The 12,780-nt window shown below is 30.9% G+C and overlaps 1 protein-coding gene across 1 annotated transcript; it reads right to left on the bottom strand.

Moving 5' to 3' along the window:
• Positions 1-9,188: 9,188 nt before the first annotated feature.
• LOC111375381 (transcription factor ORG2-like) lies at positions 9,189-12,456 on the bottom strand. Its single transcript, XM_022998199.1, has 3 exons — positions 12,202-12,456; positions 11,254-11,607; positions 9,189-9,266 (listed from the first exon to the last, which is right to left on the bottom strand). The coding sequence occupies exons 1-3, from the start codon at positions 12,454-12,456 to the stop codon at positions 9,189-9,191; spliced, it is 687 nt and encodes a 228-aa protein (XP_022853967.1).
• Positions 12,457-12,780: the final 324 nt, after the last annotated feature.

Genomic DNA, 12,780 nt, shown 5'->3' with positions numbered 1-12,780 from the left:
TTGGAATAAAATAGGATTAACAAATCTGCCTAAAATTGTTAACAATTTCTTGGTGGATAAGTTGTTGAGCAGTGGCCAACAGTTTGAGCTCTGCCTTAAGGACATCGAGCGCTGGAGCTCCTATTCTGAGCTTTTGAGCGAGACCAAGGCACATAGCGAGCGCCAATTCGTTGTTTCCTTCTCCTTGTATGATTACAACTTGGATTCTTTCAAGTCTTTTTCAAGTTTAACACAAATTATAAACTCCCAATTGAACTACAAAATTGAATTCCCAAATAGATTTCAACTACCTAATTCTAACACCTATCATCACTACTTTTGTCCCAACTGCAAACGCCAACCATGCCATATTCACTACAATAAAGTCTGAAGTTGGAAAGTTGCTTCATCCATTTCATTTATATACATAGAACCGCATGTGCTCGTTCACATGGTAACATATGCGCACAAACTTTTTGCAACATCTCAAATCTTACCACTTTATCTACATAATTATACTTCCATTCATTGTTCTCGAAATTCTATGTTCAATTGTTTCCCAAATTTGTTACAGAACGCCTTTTGCACTAGAAATTGAATAGAATAAAAGTGTAAAGACAAAGGAAATTTAAAGCAGTGGCTAACCCCTCTTCACGTTGTTAGATAGTGTAATGATACAAGAAAGAATACATGTTTTTTCTATAATATACCTATTTTCTAAAGGATTTTCATAACTTTTATTTTTGTTTTCCAAGCAAGCTCACCGCTTGTGTGAAGAAAATTTTCAAATTTTGAAAGGTTTGAGTTTTCTGATGGGCGGTTGGAAGAGAGTGTGATTGTGAAGGTCCTGATGGTCGCTCGCAAGATAATGGTGTAGCTGGGCACAAGGAATTAAAGTGCTACTAAAATGAAATGCTGGGGATGTAAAAGCTCCTTTTTGAAGGTTGGGGACAAAAGTGCAAAATGCACATCAATCGAACCGGTGCTAAAGTCCCCTAAAGTATATGATGTTTATTACCTGATAGTTAAAAAAAGTGTGACTCCAAAATATTTTATAGCATAATATAATTCGATATGCGTAAATTATTTATAATGGACATTCAAATAACCACCATGAAAATTCATAGTGTTCAACTTAAGGTCACTTGCTCGATTTGTACTTCTATAAAGGGGCCGGTCAAGCTATTTGTACCTAACATCGACAAGAAGTCTTTACCCATGGTTTTATTTCGCACAATGTGTAGACAACTGCCAATAGTTTAATTTGTAAATAGGTATGAGTAATTGATAAGTTGATAGTACTTATGAATTTATTGGAATGTGTTTGTTGAAAATAAAGTTTAGGGATGGCAATTTGAATCATTAAAATCGAAAATCGTGGTTAACCGAACCGAATGAGGAGAAAAAAATCGAATCAATGGTGCAATGGGACAGATATAGTATTTGATTTTAATGAACCAGTTCATGACGATGTAGGTATGGTATTTATGCCGTCGAACTGAAACCCAACCGATTACCCGCTTAAAAAAAAAATCATTCTTTTATTGAGGAGGAAGTTGATGAAAAGGTACATTTCTTTTAGTGAGGAGGAAGTTGACGAAGAGGTACATTTTTTTTATTTAAGTCTTAGTTAAAACCATTTTGGATTAGGTAGTATTATTGAATTCTCTACTTACATTTCTTATTTACTATATAGGAATCAATTTTGAGTGCTGACCTATACTAGTAAGAGTTGTGGGGAAGAATGAAGTTTGAATATACTCTAAGGTTGAAACTTTTGAATTATTGAGCATGAATCAAGTAACTACAATGCACAAGAATCAAGAATGAAGGAAAAGTTTAGTATTGTTATATTCATAATATTATTTGTTAAATTTGTATTTTGCAATTGGAAATTGGGATAATGTTTACATTTTCGTTTAAAATATTATGTTTTTGTTTTCATTGACTCTCTTTTCATAAATTGTTTTATATCAATTTGACGGATGGATCTATAAAGAATAATTTATTTTCTTGGTTATTAACTGAATCGAACTGAGCAGAACCAAGATACAAACCAAACCGATTTACGTGGTTATGGTATGGCAAAAAATTTGACGGTTTGGTGATGATTTTGATCGAATCGAGCCGAAACCGAACCGTTGCCATCCCTAATGAAGTTTGACAATTTAAAAATACTATATAATTTTTTCCAAACAAAGGTTTCTTTGCTAGGCTTACTTGTAATCAAATCTCCTCTAGGCCAATTTTAGCTTGACGGTATTTTCAATCATGATGCGAAAAAGAACCTATATTCCATATCTCTTATTATTTATCCTTTAAAATGAGCTGGGAAGTAAGATTCAGTTAGCTGGAATTTATTTCTTATATGAGCCAGGAATTTAATTAGAAATTTGATTTTAACTCATGCCACGAAATAATAGCTAGAATGAGATGTTCGGTTAATCAAAATATAGACAGATACAACTCTACATTTATTTAAATGAATTATAATTTATGAGTACTATGCTTTTCACCTATACAGAGAAAGAATGGATGGAAATATATATACAAGAACGATATTCAGTACCACGGTTGTGAGTGAAGGAACATGTTTGCCAATTCTAGAACAAGAAAACTGGTTCAATTCTGAGATTGTCTTGCTCAGCTTAAGATTATTTAAACTTAAATTATTTAAAAATTCATTAGAACTCGATGAACTGACCACAAATCACCCCTTGAACATGATCGAGCATACTTCTATCCTCCTGATTAGTCTGGACAGAAGTGTCCATTTGGAATTTTTGTAGTCTCTTTGGCCATTTGAAATATTTCTGCCAAAAATTTAAAAAAAAAAAAAAAAAATCGTTCTTTGCAATTATGTTTTATCAAAACAATGTTACTAGATTAAGACACTGATATCTAGCAATCCTCTTCCTATGATTGTTAGTCCTTTACATATGTCAATTCACTCTATTCCCAACTCCATTTAGTCATTATCAACCAAATGATACATTCATGCATTTAGACAAGTCCAACATTTTTATCAACTTACTTTAAATAAATTATAATTAAGAGTAATCTACTTTTCACCTATATATGGAATGATATGATTGACCTTCAAATAGTTGTTCAATTCTAAGAATATTTTAACTTTAACCAACAAAATAGATTATTTAACTTACAAGTAATATTTGAGCTTTTATATATATATATATATGATTGACCTTCAAATAGTTGTTCAATTCTAAGAATATTTTAACTTTAACCAACAAAATAGATTATTTAACTTACAAGTAATTTTTGAGCTTAGCCAAATATATATATATATATATAAAATAACACATTTGGTATGGTAAGTTAAAATTCAGTTAAGATTAAGAAACTAAATATGCAAGAGTTCATTTCCATATCTAATTTAGTATGATACAGATCCCTTACAGATTTGAAATGATGGGCGCCGATAATAAGAGAGTCATGCTCTACTTATAGAGATAACTTTAGTTATTAAAAAAAAAAAACTGTCATTCAGGTGCTGCATTTTAGAAATTTTGTGAAACAAACCCTGTACACTCTTTTTCCCGATAATAAATGCATGCCAGCAAGGCCAACTATTATGTGTTAGGTTCTCGAAAGAACAAAAAAGATACCATATGTTATAATAAAATAAGTACGATAATAAATAGATAGAGAATACTATCTGATTAAAAAGGATTTGTAACTGAAATATTTTCCCATATTAGGAGTAATTTAAGTTGATTATGAAATTTTTGTTCAAATAGTAATTTTAAAGACTTTTTGGGATTTAATTTTATTTCTGTATGGCCTTTTCAATGTTAATTTTATTTATCTCGTTTTTCATCCTATATATTTAATTAAATCAAGATCGAAATAGCTAGTTAGTGTTTGTTTCAAAAAAGTTGGTAACTTGAAGATACGAGAATCGACGTCTCAAGCCCCCCAATATCATGGTCTTAAAGGTTTTAGAAATTTTGAATAAGTATTCGACCTACACAATATGCATAACGATCTCGACACTATATCAGATAGAGAATTGATGATACATAAAAACTTTTTTTTACCTAAATACTTGCTCACATGTGCACCATTAATTTGGTGTAGACATAATTTGTTTGTTGATTTTCAAATAAAAATTTACCATATCACTGATCTTTGACTTTTATATTTCGAATTTTACCCTTTGACTGTATTTTCCTTTTAAATGTTTTTATGGGTGGGCCTTAAGGGGCGGGTGTCGGTATAAATTGTTGCAGCATTAATCTAGAAACACTGCTGGTACATGAACAATCACACTAAGAAATGGCAACTTTTTCTGTAATTACATTTTTTTTGGGCCCTATTTTCTGCATCGAGGACTATTAACACAGTATTATTTTTCTTCTTTACCTAAGTAAACTAATTGTCAAGTCCAGATTCAGCTGCAGTCTACTATTTATCAAAAATAAGAATGATTCGATCTTTTTTTTTTTTTTTTTATTCCTTTGAAACATCATTTTCTTTACTGCTTGTGCTTTTATTTCTATACACAGCTAGGGTAGGTAAGTGTGCTGCTTTAGAGAAGTCATTTTCTTGCCAGTTCAATGTCACACTGTAGAAAAGCCGACACATAACACTACTTTTCTAAGGTATGGTGACTACTTTAAGAGAAAAATGTCATAAATTAAGTGAATGGTTTACGAACCAACATGTTAGCCCTAACATGATTGGCTTAGGATGCCGCAGAAGAACAATGCGTCTGTCATGAGAGTCTACCATATTCATGCATCTGAGTAATTATAAGTGCCAAAAATATGTCCTATTTAGAGTCTAAGATGAGTGTGACATATAGCCCTCATTTGGTTTTGCTAAAAATTAGGTTTTAACTTAAGAATTGTAAATCCCATGAGAAACATTACTAAAAATGAATTAAAAAAAAAAGATTTAAAAAATGGAGATCAAATAAGGGCGTACTATTATATAATTAACGGAGTCAACTAAAATAACGATAATTATTGTATTGTTAATGTATGAAAAAGCGATTGTATTTTATTGTACTGTGATATATATATAATAGTCATCCATATCTCATGAAATTTTATCTATTAATATTGACGCAACAACCAAAATTTTAATATGAACTTTTCATTAACCCGTCTAATAAATTGAAAATCTGAGTACAAGTGAGAGCAGAAAGTTTTAAATTTACCTTCACGATAAGAATATGTAGAGAGAGAGAGAGGAGCCTTAAAATTAAGTTTCGTTCCTTATTTTCTAAGTAGCTAATTTCAACTTTTTTTTTTTAATTACTATATTGGGAAGAATGTACTTAATTTCAACATTTTTTTTCATGTCTTCACATGATCAATATTGCCATAGAACATGCATATAGTAGTCACATCTGAAATGTCGTTGGCTTAAGTTTCGTGAAACAAGCTTGGAGGAAAACCGACATGAGATCCAAGCAGACAGACATCATCTTTTAAATATCTTTAGGTGACTTACAAATGAGTCAATCACTAAGTTCATCAATTTCTTTTCAATCGTTCCTCAAAAGATAGTTGTCTTACTTGACGAGTTGTCAGTTGAGCACTTTGTTTATCAAGTTCTTTTCAATATTATCTCAAAATATGGTTGTCTTCCTTGACATCAACACATATCAAACAGCAATATATGATAGTTTTATCTCACTTGTTATGTTGAGTCATTGATCTTAGAGCAAAAGATTGTCCAGATTAAACTTGTTTTCAGGACATCAAATATTCTTGTGCATGGTCAATTAAAATGAGGTAATATTGTAATGTAAAAATTAAGACAATAAGTATACATCAATTTCAATGTGAATTCAGTCAATGTTATTTCTGTTTTGAAGCAGCCGAACCTGGCCATTTGGAATTGTTGTCATGGCCACCCACACAAGCACTATATGTTTGGCCTATTAATCAAAGGCCCATCGCTAAAATATGGGCCTTTTCTTCATGGGCCCAAACGTCGTACTCCAATCAGTGAAAAATGAGAGAGAGGAATCCCAATCCAACCATACGATGAAGAAGATGTCATTTTTCATTTGGCTACTATTTCTTGTAAGACGCCGAGGTCAATCCTCAAAGTCTTACGAGTCTAGGCATGACAAAACTTAAGAATACAATTTCTATTTTTTATATTATTTGATTATTCTATAATAATAAATAAATAAAATAATGCATACCGTGAAACTTTAAAGGAATATCATATATGTTTTTAAAATCATAAATATTCCAAACCAGTAATGATTTGTTCATGAACACAGATAAACTATGTTTGTGCCTTTATGAGTTGCGTTAGAGTTTGAATTTGGGTTAGGAATGAATATAGTCTGATTCGATATAATTCTGAAAGAAACCCGACCAAATCGAGTGCTAATGAAAATTTTTAAAATAGACCATTGGTTCTATATCTAATTATGGAACCAAATCTAAATTGAAACAATCGGTTCAGATTCGATCCAATTCAGTTAGGGTTGGACATGGTCTGGTCCGATTCGACTGTAACAAGAACCAAACTCGACCCGAAATTTTCGGACATTAAGTGGAACCGTAAAATCCAAATTTAGTTATGGAACCGTTCAGGTTCGATTTCATTCAGTTCCCGAGTTCTTTACTACAATTATATTTTTTCATAGTTACAAAGTTACATTATTTCAATAATGACATGTTCAATTTTAGTTCTTAAAAATAATGTTGTCCAATCATATATATTTTTTGAGTCTCTCTTTGCTGAGTTCTTAAATTTGATTGTTAAATCATAGAGGAAGATAACAAGCTCACAAACATCCTAGGCAATCCCAAGCTCGGTTTCACTCCCGAAGTCGATATGCCAACACAACAAGAAGCCTTGTGCACAAGAGAGGCGTTGTCTAGCTTCAGTTTGAATTTTTCAGAACGGTAGAAACGTCACTATGGTAAAATAACATATTTTGGTAAAACTTAGGTCAATTTGATTAAATTGGGCTTGGACTGAAAATTAGAAATAGGAAAATCATATTTTTGGGTTTGAGTTAAATTAACCGGTTAGCAAATTTATTTAGAAAAAAATAAAATAATTTGGCTTGTGTAAAGTAAATAAATTGTAAAAAAAATAGGGAAATTCTGTTCTTATTCGATTCTTAGGTTCTTAATCTAGAAAGAACCGAGAATTGAACCAAATCTATCGATTCTCAATTCATATACACATTTAAGTATTTAACTTATGAAGAACTGCTAGATTCGATTAAGTTTGGGCTCAGTCCAAGGGTGGTTCGGTTCGAGAATATTGTCCAGCCTTAAGTCCAATTCTTTATATTAAAAAACTATAAAAATAAAGTATGAAACTATTTATCGTATTGAAAATAGATAAAAATAGATTATTAAATCACTTGTCATTATTATATTCTAATAATAAAAAATTCAATTAACACAAGGAAACATACAAAAATTTAACTCTAAGGCTCAAGATCAACTGATAAAGGCGGGAAAAAATGATAAACTATTAAATGTCATCATAAACTGCAAAATTTGGATCGAAAATTAATTCTTTAAAAAGCACATATAACAATATATTTTGAAAAGTACCAGTAATATTTATAACTTAATTATCTTCAATAATCTTCAAGGAGAAGATCGTGAATCTTAATGGTTGGCCACTTTGGATGCAATTAGAAATTTGATTTTTTATGGAAGATTGAACTAGAAATATATTTTTTTTCCTATTGAAGTTGCTTTAAAGTTATGAACTTGTGAATTATTTGGATTTAGATTTTAATTATCCATTAGCCTTTGCTATAAAGAAAATAAGAGGGCTTTTCAAATATTTGGTGCGTCTTGGTGAAATGCACCATTTGAGAAATTTGGGAAAATCAAATTCAACTATTGTTTTCAAGGCAATATCGAGAATCGAATTAAATTCAATCGATTCTCGATGTATGGTCCCACCATTGATCCATTTAGTAGAGGTATCAAAGTCAGACCAACCAGTTTCCAGAAAAATGCCCAATCCTAATTTGGGCTAGGGTGGATTTCTTGTTCGACAATTTCTTGTTTTTTAACAATTGACCAAGTTGTTGGCTAGACTTTAAAGTAAGAAAATATCAATTGACATATAAAAGGCACTCACTTAGACTTGCCTACATCTACCTTTTAGAACACTGCAATTTCCTAAGCCCATCGATACAGTACAATACAATGCTAGACTCTTTGTTAATATATATTCATTTAGAGTGATATTAATTGATCAACGTGCTTGTTTTTCTTATAAAAATATATTTCTCTCTATATATATAAGTTAATTGATATGTACACTACTATTTTAAACGACTTTGTAGTGATGGTAACTAGGAAAATTCTTAGAAATACTTTGTTCGTCAAGCATTGATATTTCACGACGAATAATTAATAGCAAACGGAAAAAGAATTTCTGTGACTCAGAGGAGTGGATATATTTATTTCCTTCCCACAGGTTTTATTTTTTACTTTACCTCATTCAATGACTCTTTCGTCCCAGATTCAAAATAAAAAGGCCTTTCATAAAATTTTCTTGGTTGTGAGACATATTACTATTTATAAGTCCTCAAAATGGAACAAATAAAAAAAGGGGTCAAAATGTCCATGACATTGACCTTCCTTTTTTTTTTTTTTTTTTTTTTTTTTTTTTTTTTTTTTTTTTTTTTTTTTTTTTTCCCCAAACCCAAAAAAGTTTTTTTTTTTTTTTTTTAAAAATTTTTTTTTTTTTTTTTTTTTTTTTTTTTTTCCCCAAACCCAAAAAAGTTTTTTTTTTTTTTTTTTAAAAATTTTTTTTTTTTTTTTTTTTTTTTTTTTTTTTTTTTTTGAGTTTTGACATTGATCTTTCCTCGACAAGCCTAAAAGGTTACTTTTTGTTTTCTGAAAATTGATACTTCATGTTTTACTCTTTTTCTTTTATATAATCAAGTGGAAGATTGAGGATGAACTTTTTTTCTTATTTGGCACGTTTGGCTAGAGATTAGAATAAGTGTAAGTTACTTTCAGTCATTTATAAGTAATTTTTTGTTTCTAAATATATTTGAATAACTTTACCTTTTTTATTTATAATTGAACACATGACCTTCCTAAAATAATTAATACATTAAATTAAGTAACTATTCGTTCTGAATTTTGATCAAAAAAATATTACTTATTTCAATATTTGCTTATAGTTATTAAGTGTAAGCAAATTTACAAGTAAACTTTCAATATACACTATCAATTCGTTCTCTCGAATAATGAGAACATAAGCCTTTCCTTTAATATTGGAAGCTCCAATCTAGGGTTCCCTTGCATCTAACAATATGAAAAAAAAAATTATTAGTAAATTGCAATGATATATACAAGATGAATTTCTGAAATTAGTAGTAAAAAATTCATGGGATTTGGTTTCTATAAAATTCTGAATTATTATGGATTTTCATGAACTTATAGGTCTTCTGTAAACTATATATAGAGGGGGGGGGGGGGGGGGGGGGTGTCGGAGTTTGGCGGCGAAATTACAATAGGGACATGACATTATGATGCAGAAGAGATGATCGAGTGGATTGAGAAACAGTTGGATTGAAAAGGGAAAAACGGTAAATTGCGGGTTTGGCGTTCAAACTCAGCTTTTGGCGCTTATAAAACTTCTTGATTTTATCTTTCATTCTCTAGTGGATTCCAGTTTTTGTTCTTAAAATTTTAGCTTGAATTCCTTATTTCATGCTGCGTCACATTAAGCCCTTGTCTAGTATCGATTTTATCTTTGAATTTTATCAGATTTTGATAGAAATCACTATGCATGTTAAATTTTTTTATTCCATTATTTCTGTATAGTTCCCAGAAGCACAGTAAACGACATTGTTGAATTCATTAAATTCATGTACAAATTGTCATTACTTCCCTTAGAATCAGTTAATAAAAGTGGTTGAGTCAATTGTTACCTTTAATACAAAAGGATAAAATAGGATTGAGAGTAAAATCCAAAAAGTGATTTGACTATGCTACTTTTGACATTGTGTTAAAAAATTAAAAGGGAAACCACATGATAGTGCAAAAAATAGCATTCCCAGACGGGCTCATTTGAAAGAACAATATCCGTGTGCTAGAAAGTGTGTGACAGAGAGAGTGGCAAAATATGTGTTTACGTGATTTAATTTGATTCAAAAGTTTATTATGTTTTAAACAATTCAATGATTAGTTGTCATATGGAATTATGTTAAAGATTATGTCAACAATTATATTTGTGTAACATGATTAATTTTGAAAAGGTATGGGCTAATCGAAAAATTAATTATTTTGATTTTAATCAATCTAGATTGAATAAAACTAAAGAATTAAAAGGTATAAACATGGAAGACTTATACGGTCTAATGAGGCTAGTATGACATATTTACTCATGGGTGGGGCAAACTCTTCTATTCTGGTTCATGGTGGGTGGTAAGATGTCTTGAGCAGTTACATATCCTAGACCTCTGGGATGGAAAGTTTTTTCAAGTAACTAATTTCCCTAAATGTCAAAGGGAATGAACATATGATGAAAAGCCCACCCATTCTTTTCCATGGCGGAGTTGGGCCATCCTGGACTTGAACTAGAGACCTCGCCCGTGAATTCTATAATACCAGTAGGCATTCGGGTTTCTTCAGTTCAACTAGGCCCATAGTTCCAGTGATTCGATTGATGATGAAGAAAGAGAATTCAGCATAATTAAGTTGATTTTCATCAATATGATGATGGAAAAAAAAAACATAAAGATTCTAAAATTTCAAGATATTAAATATAATAGAATCTTATATGACGATTCTAAATTATCCTTGACAAGAAGATTTTCTTTTTCAATTTTATAAACGATGGCAACTAAGAAATTGGGTCAAGCTGTGGCCAGTTCAACTATCTAATCGTGTTTCTTCCTAGTTTTAACCGAAGCTTTTAAGCTATAACTGACAATGGCGCCATATTTTACCTTAGGAAGAAATATCCCCAGTTTAGACCTATGTCGGCCTACTTTGAAACAAAGAAAAATTATGAAAGCGAGGACAAATCAAAATAATATGTGACACGACACACAATAATAATATGGCAAGGACACACAAATTTAAAGTGAGAGTTTCCTTTTTCTTTAGCTCCGAATCAATCAAACTAGTTTCTTTTATTGACTAAAGATCACGTATGTCCCGAGTACTAGAAATACTCCACCCATGTTGTGCTTAGATTCTTAGGTTTCAGATCAAGTATAACATTTTCTCATAAAGTTCACAAAGAAAAAATGAATGACAGCAATCAGATATATACAAATTGTACCTGAAAGTGCATGCTATAAAAGATCATTCCTGCTGACTGAAAAGTAGATGCATTGAGTAAAACCATGCCATTCTCCTCTAGGTCTTTTAAAACCTCTGATACTGAAATCCTTCTAACTTCAGCTGAGGACATCTGTATTAAAATTTCTCCATTACCAACTGGCCTTACAGAAACATTAGATGTAGACGAGCTTTGGCTCGAACCATCTCTCAAGCTTTCATGGTAAATGAAGCCTTCTTTCCGGGATGTGATTGATAAAAGTTCTTTTTTTTGAATCAGCCCGTCCACTTCCTTTTGTAGCTCTGGTATGTACTTTAGGACACGAGAAACTGTGGCTGGGATGCTTAATTTTTTCTGTGATTTATGTATAAAAAGCAAGTTTTCATCAAATTTGATCTAGACTTCTTATCGACATTCTTTGAACTCTTGACATGAACTGATGAATATGTAAAATTTCAAGGGTAAAAGATCCTAAGCAGTAATATTCTCTCAGGAAGAAATTTAAATACATAAATTGGTCATTTCTTTAATGGGTTCAAATGCGAGTTTGCAAAATAATAAAGTTCAAATCTGATAACTGCCGAATTACAAAACAATACATACGTCCTCACTTCTTAAATGAATAAATTGAATTGAAATAGTTTAATACTTAAATTTTATCTCCTTTCAACTAATATAAGTTTTTAGATGAAGTGGTTGTGGTATCTTTTCTAAATTATTGAATTTAATTTTCGATTCTACTCATTTATGAAAATTATTCATGTACTCCTTTTGTTAAGAAAAAATAATCGTGAATCGGGACTCCACCTTATGCGCTACATTGATCACAAAATTTAAATAAATAAATTTGTGGCCTCTCACACAATTTTAACTTTTTATGTAAATGGATCTCAACATATGTAAGTTAAGTTAGGTCTGTTCAATTATTTACTCAATATGATGACGTACCGTTTGATCTGTAGCTGGAAGCAAAGAACGAAGAGAAGAATACAAGCTGTTCATCTTTTGACGACGATTATGCTCGCTGGCATTATGATCTAGTTTTTTTGCCTTTATGAAATTCAAATTCGTACCATTTTCACCAAAACTTGTGGACTCTAAACCTTTTGTTTCTGTGTACATATTGTTGTGTTCATGGCTGGAAATGGGATCTTCTGTAAAACATCCCATGTTTGAAAACATAGAAGGTGATGGTGCTAACATTTTTTGGTTTTTGAGGTTGTTAGGACAGTGATGCGGAAGTGCTTATATATTGAAAAATACTTAGATTTATAATAAATCTAAAAATAGGTTAATATATATTATAATTCTTGGGAAATTCAGTGTTGTTTTATCAAAATGAAAGAAAATGACATCATTTTTTATACATAGACTATGTGCTTAGATATTGGGCAATGTATATTTTTCATCCAAGGGAAGAAAATGACATCTTATTTTATAAAGAGAATATATTCTTTTATGGATGGGAATTAGGTGAATGGGCGAAGTTTGAAGAAACAAAAGAAAAAACAAAACGGAGAATCATTT

This window comes from Olea europaea, chromosome 2 (assembly GCF_002742605.1).
Source record: "Olea europaea var. sylvestris chromosome 2, O_europaea_v1, whole genome shotgun sequence".
Taxonomy (NCBI): domain Eukaryota; kingdom Viridiplantae; phylum Streptophyta; class Magnoliopsida; order Lamiales; family Oleaceae; genus Olea; species Olea europaea.
Note: the sequence above shows the minus strand (reverse complement) of the source record. Positions and strands in the feature narration are given on the sequence as shown.